The sequence below is a fragment of the Somniosus microcephalus genome, chromosome 13, assembly GCF_052327205.1.
Source record: "Somniosus microcephalus isolate GS21.2 chromosome 13, FLI_Smic_1.0, whole genome shotgun sequence".
In the NCBI taxonomy this organism is placed as follows: domain Eukaryota; kingdom Metazoa; phylum Chordata; class Chondrichthyes; order Squaliformes; family Somniosidae; genus Somniosus; species Somniosus microcephalus.
Window position 1 is genome coordinate 125,256,412 of NC_140999.1, and position 20,879 is coordinate 125,277,290.

Consider the following 20,879-nt stretch of genomic DNA (forward strand, 5'->3'; position numbering starts at 1 on the left):
GTTTGCATAACTTCCTTGCTTTTGTACTCTATCCCTCTATTAATAATGCCTTTTTAACAGCTTTCTCAACTTGTCCTGCCAGCTTCAAAGACTTGTACACATACACCCCCAGGTCTCTCTGTTACTGCACCCCCTTTAAAATTTTACCATTTAGTTTATATTGCCTTTCCTCATTCTTCCTACAAAAATGTATCACTTCACATTTCTCTGCATTAAATTTCATCTGCTATGTGTCTGCCCATTGTACCAGTCTGTCTCTGTCCTCCTGAAGTCTGTTACTATCCTCCACATTGCTTACTACATTTGAGTTTTATGTCATCTGCAAACTTTGAAATTATGCCCTATATATCCAACTCTAGGTCATTAATATATATCAAAAAGAGCAGTTGTCCCAACACCAACCCCTGGGGGACACCACTGCATACTTCCCTCTGGTCTGAAAAACAACTGTTCACCACTACTCTCTGCTTTCTGTCCCATAGCCAATTCCATATCCATGCTGCCACTGTCCCTTTAATTCCATGGGCTTTAATTTTGCTGAAAAGTTTATTATGTGCTACTTTATCAAACACCTTTTGAAAGTCTATACACACAACATCAACCGCAATACATGGAGGTGTTTGTGAAAATGTCCTCTGTTTGCGGTTTCTAAGGGCTGATTTCCCAATCAGGCACTCTTGTTGAAGAGTTACACTCGCAAGGGTCCACAGACTTTTATTTTCTGCTGATGGGCCTGTGATTTCCCATCACACCTGTACTCACAGACCTACATTGAGTGCCGGTTGGCCAATATCTCAAATTTAAAATTCTCATCCTTGTGTTTAAAACTCTTCATAGCCTCACCCCTCTCTATCTCTCTAATTCTCCATCACTACAAACCCGCCTACCTCCAACACAAACTTTGCAATCTTCCGACTCTGGCCTCTTTTGCATCCCCTTTCCCTTCAACTGCCTAGTCACAAGCTCTGGAAATCCCTCCACCTCTACATCTGCCTCTCATTATTTAAAACCTTCCTTATAACCCACTTCTGTAACCAAGCTTTTAGTAAACCCTACTAATATCTCCTTCTTTGGCTCAGTGTCCATTTTTCTTCACACCTTGGGACTTTCTTTTCTATGTTAAATGCAAATTGTTGTAGTCTATTTTGAGATGGCTTATCATATTTAGGGTGATGGTAAATGGCCTGAACATTTTGGGCAAGGAAGAGAGGGGAGGGAGGGAAATCAGCAAACATTCTTGCTCCTGACTCTTGTCCAGCGAACCCTACTGGCAATGCGTGTGTGTACACACTAGTGAGGATAAGAATGGCCTTTGCAAACAATCACTATGCAGCTTTGCATGTGAAGAATAGCTGGTTGGATGAGGCACCCAAGGGCCAGTGGCAGCCTTGGGGCTATACCTCAGTACAAATCATCATCACCTTCAGGAGAAGAGGGGTAATGAAAGAAAACCATCACTTCAGTTGATTTTCTATTTTGAGAATCATAGAATGGTTACAGCACGGAAGAAGGCCATTTGGCCTGTCGAGCACGTGCCAGCTCTCTCCAAGAGTACCTCAGCTAGTCCCACTCCCCTGCCCTTTCCCCGTAGCCCTGCAAATTTTTTTTCTTATCCAATTCCCCTTTGAAAGCCATGATTGAGTCTGCCTTCCTTTCAGGCAGTGCATTTCAGATCTTAACCACTCGCTGCATAAATTTTTTTTTTCTTACGCTGCCTTTGGTTCTTTTGCCAATCACCTTAAATCTGTGTCCTCTGGTTCTCAACCCCTCTGTCAATGAGAACAGTTCCCCTCTATCGACTTTGCCCAGACCCCTCATGATTTTGAACACCTCTATCAAATCTCCTCTCAACCTTCTCTGCTCCAAGGAGAACAACCCCAGCTTCTCCAGTCTATCAACATAACTGAAGTCCCTCATTCCTGGAATCATTTTCATAAATCTTTTCTGCACCCTCTCTAAGGCCTTCACATCCTTCCTAAAGTGTGGTGCCTAGAATTGGACACAGTACTCCATTTGGGGCCGAACCAGTGTTTTATACAGGTTCATCATAATTTCCACTTTTGCACTCTATGGGCTCGATTTTCCAAGCCCCGAGGAGGCGGGTTTGGAGGCGGGAGTGGTGGGAAAATTGCAGAATCGGGGGCAGGAACCCATCCCGCCCCCCAACCCGCTTCCATGCCAATGTCCCAGGAGACGGGTACCCGACCTGTGCTGGGAGCCGCCTCCCTGAGGCGGGAAGGGGATTAGTGCCAATTAACCACCTGTTAACATGTAGTTAACAGGCAGTTTTTTGCCTAATCTCTATTTTTAGCCCTGAAGTGTGGGCTGTCCGACGGCTCCGAACTACGCCAATTAGCAAGGCGGACCGTCGGTCTGCAGGGGTTGGAGGGGTTGAAATGTCCGTTGTGCAGGTGAGTGATGGGTGCATGTGTGCAGAGGTAAGCGTGTGAGGTAAGTGTAAAGTTTTTTAATAAGTTTTACTTACCTTTACTTTCTCCTGCAGGCTTCCTTCCTTCAGTTCTCGGGAGTCCCCCAGCTCACCGGCACAGTAAGCAGAATGGCCGCTGAACTGTCAAAATCTGCAGCCTCTGCTTTCTGGTCTGGAGAGCTCTCTAACTGAGTCTGAGTAGAAGGACTAAGTTAGAAGACAGATTGTCAGTGTTTGACAGCTTCACAGAGCCGTCAAATGCTGATCTTTCATCTGTCAAAAGCTCTTGACAGATGAAATGTCAATCGCTGACATCACCAGTAACCAGGTGTCCCTTAATTGGCCTGCTAAGCCTGCTGGATGGGCTTAACAAGGTCAATCAAGGGAAAACAGCGTCGGTTGGCCACAAGTCGATGGAGGCGGGACTACAACCCAAAAAGTGGGAATCCCACCTCCAAAAGCTCCCCATTGACAAAATCGAGTCCTATATCTCTATGAAGCCCAGCATCCCGTAAACCTTTTTAACTGCTTTATCAATCTTCTCTACCATCTTCAATGATTTGTGCACACATCACAGAATCACAGAAACCCCACAGTGCAGATAGAGGCCATTTTGGCCCATCGAGCCTGCACCGACACATATCCCACCCAATCCCCGTAACCCCTACACCAACACATATCCCACCCTATCCCCGTAACCCCACGTATTTAATCCCCCTAACACTAAGGGTCAATTTATCATAGCCAATCAACCTAACCCGCACATCTTTGGACTGTGGGAGGAAACCGGAGCACCCGGAGAAAACCCACGCAAACACGGGGAGAATGTGCAAACTCCACACAGACAGTCGCCCGAGGCCGGATTCGAACCCAGGTCCCTGGCGCTGTGAGGCAACAGTGCTAACCACTATGCCACCGTGCTGCCCAAACATAACCCCACATCTCTCTGTTCGTGCACCCCTTTAGGCTTATACCCTTTAGTTTAATTTCCTCTCCTCATTCTTTCCACCAAAATGTATCACATCACACTTTTCTGCGTTAAATTTCATCTGCCATGTGTCCGCCCATTTCACCAGTCTGTTTATGTCTTCCTGAAGTCTATCAATCTGCTCCTCACTGTTCATTATACTTCCAAGTTTTGTGTCATCTGCAAATTTTGAAATTGTGCCCTGTACACCCATGTCCAAGTCATTAATATATATCAAGAAAAGCAGTGGTCCTAGAATCAACCCCTGGGGAACACCACTGTATACCTTCCTCCAGTCTGAAAAACAACCGTTCACCACTACTCTCTGTTTCCTGTCACTTAGCCAATTCTGTATCCATGTTGCCACTGTCCCTTTTATTCCATGGGCTTCAATTTTGCTGGCAACCCTATTATGTGGCACTTTGTCGAACGCCTTTTGGAAATCCATGTACACTACGTCAACTGCGTGGCCCTCATCAACCCTCTCTGTTACCTCATCAAATAACTCAATCAAGTTTGTTAAACACGATTTGCCTTTAACAAATCTGTGCTGGCTTTTTGTACTAGACTCCAGTCGTGTGTGAAATATCACAGGGTTGTAAATTCGTACCGGTTAAAGGAGGAGACTTAGTCAGATCATTATGCAAATAAATAAATAGGTTGAAACCTGAAGGCCAACTTTATAGAAACAAAATGATCGGTAAATAACATAAGTTACATTTGCATTAAAAATAGAGGAAAATTAGAACTTCAGATTACAGTAAGACTGTGGAAATAACCTACTGTTTTTAATTACTTTGTTTCTCCGGAGCCGGTTTTCTGCGAATTAGGAACGTTCTCCATTTCCGAATATAGTAACTGAATGTACAGCAGATCCTTCAGTTTACTGTTTATTGATCAGGAGTGTTTCTATTCACGGGGAGAAGTCCTACAGATTCTGCCTTTTGTATTTTACCTGCGATTCCACACTGGATATTACACTTATTGTAAAGCAGAACATGGAATCCGGAAGCTACAAATCCTAATCTCAGCACAATCCTGAATCAGTTCAAAACTTTTTTTTTAAGTAGTTATAAATATATCATGATTCAACAGTAGTATTAAAGTAAACCTAACCATTTATGGTCTAAATTTATCCTGTAGTTTTTATGCCTCACTGAAAATAAAAGATTTAATTTGGCTCTGCGCTAAGAAATTACCATTTTCCTCTGTGCAAAATCCTTTTTATACTGACCAAGAACTACCTTCATATTATTAGGCTATGAATTGCTATTAATAGTATGCCTTTAGTTGATATACTATTGGTCTTTAGATCTACAGTAAGTTGCTTGTAGAATGTGTCAAAATTTAATGGAGCAAGTTGACTGAGGATACACAGTTTGAAGACACTGGGCAGGATTTTCATTGGGCCGTGGAGGCGGGATTGGAGGCATGTGGGGGATTAAAATCCCGAAATCGGGGGGCACGAACCCATCCCGCCCCCAACCCGCCTCCATGCCAGTTTCAAAGGAGGCGGGTACCCGACCCGCAGTGGTAACCGCCTCCCCGAGGCGGGAAGGGAATTAGTGCCAATTAACTGCCTGTTAACAGGTAGTTAACAGGCAGTTTTAAGGCCTAATCCCTATTTTCTTTGTTGAAATGTGGGATTCCCGACGGCTCCAAGCCACGCCAAGTTAGCGAGGCGGACCGTCGGGATGAAGGGCTTGGAGGGGTCGAGATGTCCGGTGTTCAGGTGAGTGATGTGTGCATGAGTGCAGAGGTAAGTGTGTTTGGTGTGTTTAAAGTGTTTCAATAAGTTTTACTTACGTTTATAGCCTCCCTTCCCTCAGGTCTCGGGAGTCCCTCATCTCACTGGTACAGAAAGCAGAATGGCCGCGATCTGTCAAAAGTTCCAGCATTCAGCTTTCTGTTCCGCGGAGATCGCTAAATCATCCTGACAGGAAGGAATTAACTTAGAGTACAGATTGTCAGTATTTGACAGCTTCAAACAGCTGTCAAACGCTGATATTTCATCTGTCAAAAGGTCTTGCCAGATGAAATATCAATCTGTGACGTCACCTGTTGCCGGCTGGCCCTTAATTGGCCTGCTGAGCCCGCTGGGTGGGCTCAACAAGGTCAATCAAGTCAAAATCGCTTGGATTGGCTACAACTCGATGGAGGCAGGACTACAACCCCAAAAGTTGTAGTCCCGCCTCCTACCCGACTCCTCAATGAAAATCCAGCCAACTGAGTCTATGGATCTTGGCAATTCCTTTTGGAGAGAGTGCAGCTAGCAAACTTCCACAGGAAAAAGAGAAGGGTGTGTTACCTCAGGCGGGTCCTGTGTACCTCACACTGGCCAGTTCACAAGCGGCATTGGGAACAGATTGCCTTTGTACTCTTAGCTAGGGAATGGTGCATGGCAAGGCAAATGGAGACACAAAAACAAGGAGAATGTGAAAAAATAAGAATGCAAAGCATCTTGCAGATGGTTTACACCTTTCTATTTATGGTATCTAAACACAATGGGGACCAAAGATGGTTCTGCTGTTAACAAGTATATTACAGGCACGGTGGCATAGTGGTTAGCACTGTTGCCTCACAGCGCCAGGGACCTGGGTTCGAATCCGGCCTCGGGTGACTGTCTGTGTGGAGTTTGCACATTCTCCCCGTGTTTGCGTGGGTTTCCTCCGGGTGCTCCGGTTTCCTCCCACAGTCCAAAGATGTGCGGGTTAGGTTGATTGGCTATGATAAATTGACCCTTAGTGTTAGGGGGATTAAATACGTGGGGTTACGGGGATAGGGTGGGATATGTGTTGGTGTAGGGGTTACGGGGATCGGGTGGGATATGTGTCGGTGCAGGCTCGATGGGCCGAAATGGTCTCTATCTGCACTGTGGGGTTTCTGTGATTCTGTGATTAATTGACACAGGCTACCAATGAGAAAGCAAAGATAACAAGAGTATTTTTATGTGGCAAGTATTTAAAGGTTCCCTCAGTATTCCAGCGTTGTTTCTTTCCCTCAGTAAAGACGGTGACTCTGCAGGTGTGTTACTCCGAGTATGGCGAGTCCTTGACAGAACACAATCAGATTCTCATCGTGGCCCTTGCAATAGAGTACGAGGCTGAGGAATTACTGGTTGCTAAAAAAGTGATCTCTCTCCAGAATCCAGATCTACACATTAAGGTAATGATTATTGAGAAATATGGTGGGAAATAGCAACCCATTGTAACAATCTTTCATGTATGAGACATCTTATGAACTATATAGCCTACATAGTCTCCAGATATTATGACATTTACCACATTACAACAGTGACTACACACCAAAAGACCAAAAGTACTTCATTGGCTGTGAAGTGCTTTGAGACATTTGGTGGTCATGAAAGGCACTGTATAAATGCAAGTCTTTCTTTCTCTCAATTGGCACAGCTTGTCCAGCCTGAGCCTCAACAGACCTTGTCCCTGTCAGAACTTGGGCGAGAAACCTCATTAAAACCCCAGTGGAATATCTGGGCTGCAGTTCTTTGATGGATTTTAGCTGTGCCTTCTACAGAGGCCCATCAGCCTGGGGTAACTGGTAGACACTGCTGAGCCTCGACACTTCCAACTACTAACTTCCACTACCCAACAGTCTGGCTCTGCACCCATTTGGCTACAGTAATGCCAATACCAGATGCACAAAATCCTCCGATTCAACTGCTAAATGTTATTCCTTACAATCAGAAGTATGATGTGCCAAATATGGTTATGAACTCCAAATAAAGAGGGGGCCGCATGTGACTTCTGAGGATCAAACCCACATTCACATGCTCAGCCTGCATTTTCTGGTGGGCCCTGTCCTGAAAAAGTATTGAAAACCACTGAATCGGAGAGTTTTGTTCAAATTTATTGTCAAGTTGACACGATAAAACCTTGAGCAAAGGGATGTGGTGATGCATGCCTGCAGTGTCCTTGCCATCACTTTGTCAGTGGCTGCACATGTACTTGCACCCACCCTGACCTATACTTCCTCCAACATGGCCTTGCTTACTGGCAAGCTTTCATTTCCAGCCATACAACATTTTATGTCTAGCCATTTTCCACTGCACAACTCCCAACAGGAGAAATAAGATATAGCCTTCAATTTTACACCACTGTTTTAACTTCTTTTTCCAATTATGAACGCACATAATTCCTGCCAATGAGTTACATACTCACTACTCAGTGACCCCAAGCCTGGCCTCTATACCTTTCATTCCTGTACTTTTCTCCCAAACAGTAATAACCTTCCCATACTAACCTAACCAATTAGGAGATCAAGGAGGGGCCATGAAATAGCACTGGCGAGCAAAATAAAGGAAAATCCTAAGATGTTTTATAAGTATATTAAGGGTAAGAGGATAACTAGGGAAAAAATAGGGCCCATTAGGGACAAAAGTGGCAATCTGTGTGTGGAGCCGGAAGATGTAGGAGGGGTTCTAAATGAATTTTTTGCATCTGTTTTCACGATGGAGAAGGACGATGTAGACATAGAAATAGGGCGGGGGGACTGTGATATGCTCGAACATATTAACATCGAGAGGGAGGAGGTATTGGCGGTTTTAGCTGGCCTAAAAATGGATAAATCCCCAGGCCTGGATGAAATGTATCCCAGGCTGCTGGGTGAGGCAAAGGAAGAGATTGCGGGGGCTCTAACACATATATTCAGGACCTCTCTGGCCACAGGGGATGTGCCAGAGGACTGGAGAACCGCTAATGTAGTACCATTATTCAAGAAGGGAAGTAGGGAAAAACCGAGGAACTACAGGCCAGTGAGCCTAACATCAGTGGTAGGAAAATTATTGGAAAAAATTCTGAGGGACAAAATTTGTCTCCACTTGGAGAGGCAAGGATTAATCAGGGATAGTCAACATGGCTTTGTCAAGGGAAGATCATGTCTGACTAATTTGATTGAATTTTTTGAGGGGGTGACTAGGTGTGTGGATGAGGGTAACGCAGTGGATGTGGTATACATGGATTTCAGTAAGGCCTTCGATAAAGTCCCGCACAGGAGACTGGTCAAGAAGGTAAGAGCCCATGGAATCCAGGGTGCCTTGGCACATTGGATACAAAACTGGCTTAGTGGCAGAAGGCAGAGGGTGATGGTCGAAGGTTGTTTTTGTGAATGGAAGCCTGTGGCTAGTGGGGTACCACAGGGATCGGTGCTGGGTCCCTTGCTGTTTGTGGTCTACATTAATGACTTGGATATGAATGTAAAAGGTATGATCAGTAAGTTCGCGGATGATACAAAAATTGGTAGGGTGGTAAATAGCGAGGAGGGTAGCCTCAGTCTGCAGGATGATATCGATGGGTTGGTCAGATGGGCGGAACAGTGGCAAATGGAATTTAACCCGGAAAAGTGCGAGGTGATGCACTTTGGAGGGACTAACAAGGCAAGGGAATATACAATGAATGGTAAGACCCTAGGCAAGACGGAGGGTCAGAGGGATCTGGGTGTGCAAGTACACAGATCCCTGAAGGCGGCGGAACAGGTGGATAAGGTGGTAAAAAAGGCATATGGGATACTTGCCTTCATTAGCCGAGGCATTGAATATAAGAGCAAGGAGGTTATGATGGAGCTGTATAAAACACTGGTTAGGCCACAGCTGGAATATTGTGTGCAGTTCTGGTCGCCACACTACAGGAAGGATGTGATCGCGTTGGAGAGGGTGCAGAGGAGGTTCACCAGGATGTTACCAGGGCTGGAGCGCTTCAGCTATGAAGAGAGACTGGGCAGATTGGGTTTGTTTTCCTTGGAGCAGAGGAGGCTGAGGGGGGACATGATTGAGGTGTACAAAATTATGAGGGGCATAGATAGGATGGATGCTGAGGAGCTTTTTCCCTTAGTAGAGGGGTCAATAACTAGGGGGCATAGATTCAAGGTAAAGGGCGGGAGGTTTAGAGGGGATTTGAGAAAGAACTTTTTCACCCAGAGGGTGGTTGGAGTCTGGAACTCACTGCCTGAAAGGGTTGTGGAGGCAGGAACCCTCACAACATTTAAGAAGCATTTGGACGAGCACTTGAAATGCCACAGCATACAAGGCTATGGACCAAATGCTGGAATATGGGATTTGATTAGACAGGGCTTGATGGCCGGCGTGGACACGATGGGCCGAAGGGCCTCTATCCGTGCTGTATAACTCTATGACTCTATGACTCCAATCCCCACTAAGGACAATTACCTGCTATCCACCGCCCTGTTCTTTCTTACCCCCAAATGCCCAACACCTACCTACATGAGACTCACTCGCCCTGAACTTTTGATCATCCCCATGTTCACTACACTGATTCCAAACACGCAAAGAAGTCTAAAAATGAGCAAAAAGCAAAAAAAATGTTAAAGTTGCCCAACTCGTATTGGAAATTGTCTCTTGCTCCTTGCCCCACCCCAACCCCACTCAGCTTAAATTCTGCCAGGGGCCTCGGGCTTGAGTTTTGCTTTAATGCCAGTATCCATACTCCTGGGGAGGCTGAATCCCTTCTATCTGGGCCCAGCCCCCTACTTTACCCATGCTGCCACAGTCTGTAATGTCCCTACCATCACTTTGCCACTGCCACATGGTCCACCTTACCCTTCCCTGGCTTACCCTAATGCTGACACTTTCCATACCTGTCGTGCCCAGCCTTCCATCCATAGTCCTAGTCCATGAGTGCTCTGAATCTCAAATATTACTTAGATCTTCATTAATCAAATGCCATAGCACATCTTATAATGGAACACTTTAAAATAGGAATAAGGCACGTTGTTCAACAGACTAGGAAGCAAGATCAAAGAAGTTAAAATTTGAAAAGTTGACATGCATAAGCCATTGACACGGCAACATCTAGGGTATATTTTGCTCTTGTGTGTATAAAAAGAGAAATTATTTTATTAGTTGAGGAAGCTTATAATAGTTTTATTAAAAAAAAGTTGATCTTTATGCACAGAGCAAAATAAGTCCCTTAGTGACTTCATTGAGAGTTTAAATAAATTCTTTATTCCCACAGATCATAGGAGAACCGCTGCAGTACCGAGATCTAAGAGCAGAAATCTGCTTTACCAATCCACTGCCGGTGAATCTGTGCGATGGTACATTCCTGGTAGAGGGAGCTGGCCTCACTGATGAGCAGAACATTCCATGCCCGTAAGTAGAACCTGCAGTTGTCAGCATCTGAGTGAAGTGCCAGCCGGGGCTCAGTTGGCAGCACTCACGCCTCTGATTCAGAAGGTTGTACGTTCAAGTCCCATTCCAGGGGCTTGAGCACAGAACCTAGCCTGTCACTTCAGCGCAGTACTGAGGGAGTGCTGCACCAGCTTTTGGATAAGACGTTAAACAGTGGCCCAGTTTGCCATCTTAAGGGGACGTAAAAAATAGAAGAAGAGCAGGGGAGTTCTCTCCAGAGTCCTGGCCAATATTTATCCCTCAACCAACATCAATAAAACAGATGATCTGGTCATTACGACAGCAAAATACTGCGGATGCTGGAAATCCGAAATAACAACAGAAACCGCTAGAAAAACTCAGCAGGCCAGGAGAGAGAAACAGAGTCAACGTTTCAGGTCGATGACCTTTCGTCAGAACTGGAAAAAAGCAGGAAATGGAAAGCAGGTTTGGGGGCTGGGAAAAGGGGGAGGGGATGAAAGAACAAAAGGGAAGGTCAGTGATAGGATAGAAAGCAGGAGAGATTAAGAGACGTTGAGAGACATTAAGAGATATTCAAGGCGAGAGGAGGTGGTAATAGGACAGGTTAAGGAACAAAGGATGGCTCTAGATGGGGTGTGAATTGCGCTGGCAAAATGAAGGACAGCTGCCAAGTGGGAGGGATCTCATTGCTGTTTGTGAGTGCTTGCTGTGTGCAAATTAGGTGCTGTGTTTCCTGCATTACAACAGTGACTAGAATTCAAAAGTACTTCATTGGCTGTAAAGCGCTTTGTGGCATTTTGAGGTCATGAAAGGTGCTATGTTTCTTTCTTTGTCTACCACTCAATTCATCAACATCTAAGCAGTTAGAATACATCCACACACAATTAACTCCCCAATGGCTCAGTGAATAAAGACACCGTCCAGTGTGGAACTAAGGTGAGGTCAGGAAGCTCCCAGGTCAATCTCCATTCTATGGGTTTAGCTGATCGGTCATATATAATAGTGTCGTATAATCCTAGAAATTACAACTGGTGATATCAGGGGATGAACACTTAACACAATCATATGACATCCTTCTGTCCCCTATTATTAAGAGGTGTTAACCATTCAAATTAAATAGGTTAGCATCAACACTAATTTCTAAGGTCATTATCTCTCCATTATTAATGTCACATTTCTGCATTTTTATCAATTCACATAATTCCAATTGCTGCAGTGCCTTCCCCCCTCAATTCTTAAAAATAATTTCTTAATTTTGCTAATGATTTTCTTGTGCTCATAGGTAGGGTGATAGAAATTACAGTACAGATGGAGGCCATTCAGCCCATCATCGTGCTGGTGTCAGCTCTTTAACTAGAGCTATCGGCCTAGAAATTCATTATAGCCACTTTTGGGGCGGTGAAGTCGGGCGGCCGCTGAAGTTTGCGCCCGGTGCAAATTCGAGGCCACTTCCCCGATATTCATTAGCTTCACCCTAAGAGTTTGCTTGAGCGCTAAAACTGGCGATGCACGGCTCTCTTTAGGCGCTAAGCCGGCGGCCCGGGCGCTAACACCGGAAGGTGGGCGCAGGGCAGGTGCGGCGAGCTGCTGATTGACGGCAGACACTCTGGCTCCGGTGAGCTCTTAAAGGGGGAGGGTGGATTCGAGACTGCTGTATTTGTGTTGTTGGGGAGGGCTTCTCTCCATCAGTTTGTTATGTGGTACCGGCACACCATCACCATCACCACCACCATCCTCCTCCTCCTCCTCCTCCTCCATCATCATCATCTTTGTCTCTCACAAAGTGTTGCAAAACGGCTGCCTTTTCTACTGCAGGAGTGCCCTTTAATTTGCGCTCCCCGCGGCCCGCCTCGGCTGTGTACCGTTCCACTTCACAGTCGTTAGGGCCGCCCGGCGCACAATGGGGCGGCGCGAGTGAAGTTCCGGTTCCGGGCGCACAAAGGGCGTTGCACGACGAAATGACGTCATGATCTGCGCGCGCAGCAGGGCGCGCACTAAGACTTTGCGCCGGCGCTAAATGTCTACTGAAGTTGGGGCGAGGCGCAGATCGCACTGCGCCCGGGCGCTAAGCGCCTAGCGCTCGAGATCTACTCCTCCTAAGGCGCTAACGGCTGGCGCGCCCAACTGAATTTCTAGGCCATCTAGTCTAGTTTAAATTTCCTCCTTTTCTGTATCTTTTTATATTATTCCTTCTCTAACATTTATCCAAGTTCCTTTTAAGTTATGCTATAACCTCTGCCTCAATAGCCAATTGTGGTAAAACATTGCAGACTTGCACAAAAAAGCTTATTAAACTTCCCCTTTTGTTCATCTTGATATGCTGAATCTACATTTGTGACTGGAAGCCTGTGGCCAGTGGGGTAACACAGGGATCGGTGCTGGGTCCCTTGCTGTTTGTGGTCTACATTAATGACTTGGATATGAATGTAAAGGGTATGATCAGTAAGTTCGCGGATGATACAAAAATTGGTAGGGTGGTAAATAGCGAGGAGGGTAGCCTCAGTCTGCAGGACGATATAGATGGGTTGGTCAGATGGGCGGAACAGTGGCAAATGGAATTTAACCCGGAAAAGTGCGAGGTGATGCACTTTGGGGGGACTAACAAGGCAAAGGAATACACAATGAATGGAAAGACCCTAGGCAAGACGGAGGGTCAGAGGGATCTGGGTGTGCAAGTACACAGATCCCTGAAGGCGGCGGAACAGGTGGATAAGGTGGTAAAAAAGGCATATGGGATACTTGCCTTCATTAGCCGAGGCATTGAATATAAGAGCAAGGAGGTTATGATGGAGCTGTATAAAACACTGGTTAGGCCACAGCTGGAATATTGTGTGCAGTTCTGGTCGCCACACTACAGGAAAGATGTGATCGCGTTAGAGAGGGTGCAGAGGAGGTTCACCAGGATGTTACCAGGGCTGGAGCGCTTCAGCTATGAAGAGAGACTGGGCAGGTTGGGTTTGTTTTCCTTGGAGCTGAGGAGGCTGAGGGGGGACATGATTGAGGTGTACAAAATTATGAGGGGCATAGATAGGATGGATGCTGAGGAGCTTTTTCCCTTAGTAGAGGGGTCGATAACTAGGGGGCATAGATTCAAGGTAAAGGGCGGGAGGTTTAGAGGGGATTTGAGAAAGAACTTTTTCACCCAGAGGGTGGTTGGAGTCTGGAACTCACTGCCTGAAAGGGTTGTGGAGGCAGAAACCCTCACAACATTTAAGAAGCATATGGATGTGCACTTGAAATGCCATAACATACAAGGCTACGGGCCAAATGCTGGAATATGGGATTAGATTAGACAGGGCTTGATGGCCGGCGCGGACACGATGGGCCGAAGGGCCTCTATCCGTGCTGTATTACTCTATGACTCTATGACTCTATGACTCTTTGTTACTGATTGACCAACCAGTGAAAACAATCTTTCACAACCTGAAATAGCAGTGGAAGTAACTTTCAAATGGTAATTGGATAAATACTTGAACAGGAAAAATTTGCAGGGGAAAGAGCAGGGGATTGGGACTAATTGTATAGCTCTTTCAAAGAGTTGGCACAGGCATGATGGGCTGAATGGCCTCCTTCTGTGCTGAAATGGTTCTATGTTTACCCTCTCTAAACCGTGAAGCAGAGCGGAACATTTTCTATTTTCGGCACTCAGTGCCAGGCATAGTGCAGTTAGATTCAGAATAAGGTAGAAGGAGCTTTAAGAGTACACATTTTGCTCAGTGGAAGCAGTTCTGCCAGTGGTAAGACATCAAGGGCTGGATTTTGTCATTGGGGGCAGGACTGCTGGTTTTTGGGTTTCAGTCCTGCCCCCAATGATGACTGACCAACCCACTATTAGGAGCTGTGTTTCCTGCATTTTCCTTTCATTGATCTTGTTAAGCCTGCGGGCTTACCAGCCGGTGACAGAGGACGTTAGCGTATGACGTTTCATCTGTTGAAAATTTTTTGACAGATGAATTGTCAGCGTTTAACAGCTTTGAGAAGCTGTCAAACACTGACAATCTCTTTTATAAGGTGAGCCCTTGCACAGCGGGCTCACCAAAACCTCTCTCCTCAGCAGAAAGCAGATGGCATCTGAGAATGCAGCAGCCATTATGTCATCTCTGCCGTTGAGATGAGGCACCTCCGGATCCTCAAAAGTTGAAGCCTGCAGGAAGAAACAAAGGTAAGGAAACTTTTTCCAACACTTTACACTCACCTCTCATACTTACCTCTCCACACTTGCACCCATCACTCACCTCTACAGCGGACTTTTCGATCCCTCTCACCCGCAGACCCACTGCTCGCCTCGCTGACCCTGGCAAAGTTCACAGCTGTCGGGAAGCCCACATTTGCAGGGTAAAGTGTGGATATACCTCAAAACTGCCTGTTAACTACCTGTTAACAGGCAGTTAATTGGCTCTAATCCCCTTCCCGCCTCGAGGAGACGAGTCCCTGTGTGACTCAGGGGCCCGCCTCCTGGGAAGATGGCGCGGAGGCGGGTTGGGAGCGGAGTCGGTACCCGCTCCCAGTTTCTGCCATTTTCCCAGCAGTCCCTCCTGCATACCTGCCTCCCCAGGGCTGGCAAAATTCCCCCCCAAGTGAGGACAGAAAAAGGCAGATTCCCAAACTGCTGGCTTCCCATTCGTAACTACACAAAATGCCACCTGGTTTCCCTCTGCTGCTGTTTGCTCTCGCAAAGAGTATGCAAGAGTTTCGTTGCATATTGAAACAGAACCCAGATGAAGATAATTTGATGGGGTGAGATGAAGTAAGGTGGGAGGAGGCTCGTGTGGAAGATGAACACCAGCACAGATCAGTTGTTTCTGTGCTATAAAATTGTATGTAATTCTGTGTAATATTATGTTGTGGCCCTTGCTTTCCTGTTATTTTCTGATGTACCCACTCAGTGTTGCGTCTACCCATTTAATGTGGACAACAAGATTATTGGCTGTCAGGAAAAGCGCTCTTAAAGGTGCACTGTCATTTTTTAGTGAGCCATTTATTTGCAAGTATTCCTTTCCAATGTTCCCTGTAAGCTATGCTTTGCTCTGCGCAGCCTTCATTTTTAGTGCATGGTCCCTTTAAATTTCCATGCATGCCCGGTATTTACAATGGAGAAGTCAGTAAGCGGCCTGTGTGGGACCTTTCCCATTACTGCGTGGCTGCACAGCTTAGAGGAAATATTGCTCCCATTGTAGGAATTTATGCAAGAAAGAAGGAACTTGCAATATGTACGTGTCTTTCACAACCTCAGGATATCCCAAACACTTCACCGCCAATGACTTGTTTTTGAAGTACAGTTAATCTTGCTTTGTAGACAGATGCAGCAGCCAAATTGTGCACAATAAGATCACATCAAGAACAAATGAGAGAAATTATTAATGAATCTGTTTTTATGGTGTTGGTTGAGGGAGGAGTGTTGCCCAGGAGAGCTCCCTGTTCTTTGAATAGTGCTCTGCGATCTTTTACATCCATCAGAACAGGCAGACAGGGCCTTGGTTTAAAGTCTTATCTCAAAGACAGCACCTCCTTCAATGCAGTACTCCATCAGAGTATCAGCTTAGATTATGTGCGCAAGCGCTAGAGTCCGAGAGTGCTGCTTGAACCCACAACGTTTTAGATCAGAGGCAAGAGTGCTACCACTGTGCCAAACGAATAAAAAAATCAAAGGGGGGCATGTTTGGCAGATCAGATGGTACCAAAATTAGAATGGCCATTACGCTTTAATCCACCAATGATGTCTGCCACTCTGTATCTGTATAGGAGCACATTAGAATGCTGACTCCAAGAGAGATAGCATTGTAAGGTATTTTGTGTGACATTACTGCGATTGTATGCATGTCCATATCTGTCTTCCCTCCCCCCCTCACCCAACCAAACAGGTCCTGCATTCCCTGCTCCTAATCAGTAAGCCTGGAAACAACTTTTTGAAAAATTAGAAAAATTACCAACTCAATAATGGATACCACACATTGAAATGAATGAATAAAAACATCTGCTAACTTTCCTCTGTTTGTTTCAGGATAAAGTCAATTGCTCCGGGCCAGGAAGTGAAGGTGAGGGTTAATTTCACCCCTCAGAAATCAGGCCTGAGGAAACTGGCTGTGGATTTCGACTGCAACAAACTGAAAGATGTGAAGGGTTTCAAAAATGTTATTATCAGACCAATGGACAAATAATGGACCTGTCACTCATCCTTAAGGAAGTGTTGTATCTGGGACAGTGCCTTTAAGAAGGGAAGGGGAATCAACAGAGATTAAGTCCTGCAAACCTCTGTCCCTTAAAAAAGTATTTCAATGATAATTTGTGTTGAAATTATAAAATAAACCACTGTTGTGTATGTATGCTCCATTTTGCTTCATATCCTCTAAGGACCCAAAGGCTCCTTATAACCGTTATATTTGTCTTTGTCCTGTTTCTACTAATTTCTATTACATTTACTTAAGATGCAGTTGATCTGAAATGATGTAGTCTCTTGGCATTAATGGTTCACCACAACCCAATGCTCAAGACTCATCAGATGGTATCAGATTAGCAACTCTGCACATGTATTGTCTCAGGACCTCAGCAGATCCAGCAGCATGTCTAAATCCAACTTTTAAAAAATAGTTTTTAGTGTCCATAAAGACCAAGAATTTCATTGCTGAGGCATGGAACAATTTCAGACACGTATTGGCCTAAAACAGAACAAGATTTATATAGGGCATGATCAGCTACAAGAGTGGAGCTCTTTCTGTCTCAGGCTCGCCTCAGGATAGAAAGTAACCAGAGATTGGTGAAACGGCTGGATCCAATCATCATGTCAAATATATTAACTAACCAAGAAAGCTACCACTGAGCCAAGGTATCAGACTTAGCTCAGTGGTAGTACTCTTACCTCTGAGTCAGAAGGTTGTGGGTTTATAGACCCACTCCAGCTTCCCGAGCGTAAAATCTAGGCTGACACATCAGTGCAGTCCAAAGGGAGTGTGCCACTAGGAGGTGCCGTTTTTTGGATGAGACACTAAACCGCGGTCACATCTGCCCTCTCAGGTGGACGTAACAGATCCCTCAGCACCTTTCAAAGATGAGCAGGGGCGTTCTCCTGGTGTGCAATCCAACAACCTCAAAAACAAATGATCCGCTCATGTATCTGTTTGTGGGACATTGCTGTGTCCAAGTTAGCTTCCACAGTTCTTTACAACAATGACTGCAGCTCAAAAGTGCTTCATTGGCTGTGAAGCGCTTTATGGGCATCCTGAGGTTGTGAAATTTGCTGGGTAAATGCAAATTCTTTCTTCCTTCACTTACCTTTGAGCCAGCTTTATGAGCTGGGCAATGCAGTTCTTCGGGAGTGGATTACGATTGAAGTAAAGAATTATCAACTGAATATACTTGTCATTTTAATGGCAACAGTAATTTTTCCAACTGGCATAAAGCCAGGCTTCTAATGGCTCTTTATAATCCCTATTGTTTGTACAAGTTATTTTGCTTATCAGACTTCTGCCTTCATCAACATAAATCTTTTTAGAACAATATAATGGAGTCATACTGGCTATCCTATCAATAAAGTGTTTTGCAAAACATACACTGGAGTATTGTGGTTTTCTTCAAACTGTTCTGCCATATTTTTTAACTTTAAATAGATGTTGAAGTAATGAAGTAGTCTGTGCCAGCATCCAGCAAGACCTGGACAACATTCAGGTTTGGGCTAATAAGGGCAAGTAACATTCGCGCCACACAAGTGCCAGGCAATGATTATTTCCAACAAGAGAGAGTCTAGCCACCTTCCCACGACATTCAATGGCATTACCATCGCCGAATTCCCCACCATCAACATCCTGGGGGGTCACCATTGATGAGAAACTTAACTGAACCAGCCACATAAATGCATAGCTACAAGAGCAGGTCAGAGGCTAGGTATTCTGCAGTGAGTGACTCATCTCCTGAGTCCCCATAGCCTTTCCACCATCTACAAGGCACAAGTAAGGAGTGCGATGGAATACTCTCCACTTGCCTGGATGAGTGCAGCTCCAACAACACTCAAGAAACTCGACGCCATCCAGGACAAAGCAGCCCGCTTGAGTGGCACCCCATCTACCACCTTAAACATTCACTCCCTCCACCACCGGCGTGCCGTGGCTGCAGTGTGTACCATCTACAAGATGCACTGCAGCGACTTGCCAAGGCTTCTTCTACAGCACCTCCCAAACCCGCGACCTCTACCACCTAGAAGGACAAGGGCAGCAGGCGCATAGGAACACCTCCAAGTTCCCCTCCAAGTCACACACCATTCTGACTTGGAAATATATTGTCAATCCTTCATCGTCACTGGGTCAAAATCCTGGAACTTCCTAACAGCACTGTGGGAGTACCTTCATCTCATGGATTGCAGCGGTTCAAGAATGCAGCTTACTATCACCTTCTCAAGGGCAATTAGGGATGGGCAATAAATGCTGGCCTTGCCAGTGATGCTCACATCACATGAATGAATAAAAAGAAATTCTCTTTTTACAATTTTTAATTCTGCTGAATCCTCAGGTTTGTGTCCCTTCAGGAGAGAAGACGGTTATTCGTTTCGCAGGCCTTGGTCAGTGCTGTTCATGAGCTGCCTGGCTGAACTTGGAACAAACCACCTGGGCTGATAAGCCCCCCAATTTCTCCTCTTACTCTGTGATGTAATGCCTGACCTTTACCCAGTGATTTTTAAGAACTGTACACTGCAGTGCCTGACCCCTCTAAGCAGACATGCTTTTTTGTGCATAAAATGCAGAGAACAGTCGGGCGACTTTGATTAAAATATTTTTTTACAAATTTCTGCATTTTGCCCTCTGTTTCTCTCTGAGCACTAGCTGGTATGCTCGAAGGGATTTTCATCTTCATCCACATCCTCTTCCTGGGGTTGACCATGCTGCTGCTCCTCTTCAGAACCACATGGCTCTTTTAATGGAATGCAACGTACTACAATTATCTGACAACTTGTTCTGGGTCATACTGGGAGGCACCACAAAAATGGTTCAAACATTGGAACTATGTTAACAAGCCAAAGGTCTGCTCTATTATTTCTCTACCTAACGATTGAGTGTCACTGCAGGCCCTTTCATGGGGGTTTACACAGAGATGCCACTAGCCATATCTCTTAGGAGCCAATGCTGGATTTGGTCTTCCTGTTTGAATAGCTGGGGAGCACTTTGTGTAGTCCCTCCTCAAACTCTTCAAGAATCTCAGAAGCATTTATGGCCATTTCACCTGATGCAGATTGCTGACGTGATTGTTGCAGTGCTGCTGGACTGCGTTCCTTCTTTTGGACTTGAGGCTGTTTGTTGAACAAAAGATTGTGTAGAATAAGCACGTGGGCAATATTGCTACTGCGCTGACAGTGCATGCTGTGTACCGCAGGAAAAACATAAACACTGTTAATAGGCTGACAAGAGTCTTAACCATTGCCACAGCGGACAAATGGAATTATCATTGCATAAATTGAGAGTACTGTTATCTATAAAAACTTTAGCAGGATCCAGGCTCTATAGAGCCTCTAAACCCATGGGCCTAGAAATTCAGTGGGCTGCGCCACCAGTTAGCGCCCAAAGAGGGCACTCAGTGGCTTTAGCACCACTGGCCACGCCTCCCGCGATATTTAGCGGGGCGCTAATGGCGGCGTTAACTTGTAGCGCTGCGCCGCCACCGATGACGTCATTGGTGTGTGCAGCGCCCTGCTCCTGCCCCGATCGCAATATTTGGTCGCGCCCGCCTCTGTAACGCCGGTCGCAAATCGCGACCGGTTCACAGGGCCTACCTGTGGCGGTAGTGGCGCAAATTAAGGTGGAGGTGCGGGGTGGCCATTTTTTCCGGTGGCCGCCTGCCAGCACCTCCTCGCGCCGCCCTCCCCGGCCTCCTGATCCACCCCCCGGGCAGTGCCGGCTGTGTCCCAAAAGCCCGGCACTTCTCCTCGGTGTCGGGCTCTTTTGCTGGCACTCGCGATCGGTGATCGCGCTGGTGCAGGCCCCTACCCCTTAAGAAGGGGAGGAAGGCCTGCAGTACAGCAGCGCGCCGTGCCACAGCATGTGGCGCTGTGGCACGTAGCGCGGCGATATTCAGTTTGAGCGCCCCAAGCGGGATGCGGGGAGCCTCGAGCAGTGCCCCAAGTCCCTCTTGGGGCGCTCCCACTGAATATCGGGAGGGCGCAAGCGGCTCTGGCCGGAGCGCAAATTCCGGTGCCCAGGCGAGCTTGGCGCCCCAAACGCGGCACCACCGAATTTCTAGGCCATGATCTCCATAATGGTGTCCTTATAGTAGATAAGGGGCTTCACTTGCTGTGTGTCACCATCAGTTCTCTCCCATTAGTATAGATTTTAAGAAATGCATTTTGCAGAAACCAGGGAAGGCTATGTAATAATGTACAT

At 46.0% G+C, this 20,879-nt stretch overlaps 1 protein-coding gene across 1 annotated transcript in view; it reads left to right on the top strand.

Annotated features, from left to right (window-relative positions):
- LOC147108584 (protein-glutamine gamma-glutamyltransferase 2-like) overlaps positions 1–18,064 on the top strand; it is a 118,263-nt gene extending 100,199 nt beyond the window's left edge. The window contains exons 11-13 of the mRNA XM_086005272.1: positions 6,400–6,560; positions 10,382–10,518; positions 16,520–18,064. Coding sequence (XP_085861398.1) covers positions 6,400–6,560; positions 10,382–10,518; positions 16,520–16,676 — 455 coding nt within the window. The 3' untranslated portion in view covers positions 16,677–18,064. The remainder of the gene's footprint in view (positions 1–6,399; positions 6,561–10,381; positions 10,519–16,519) is intronic.
- The last annotated feature ends 2,815 nt before the right edge of the window (positions 18,065–20,879 follow it).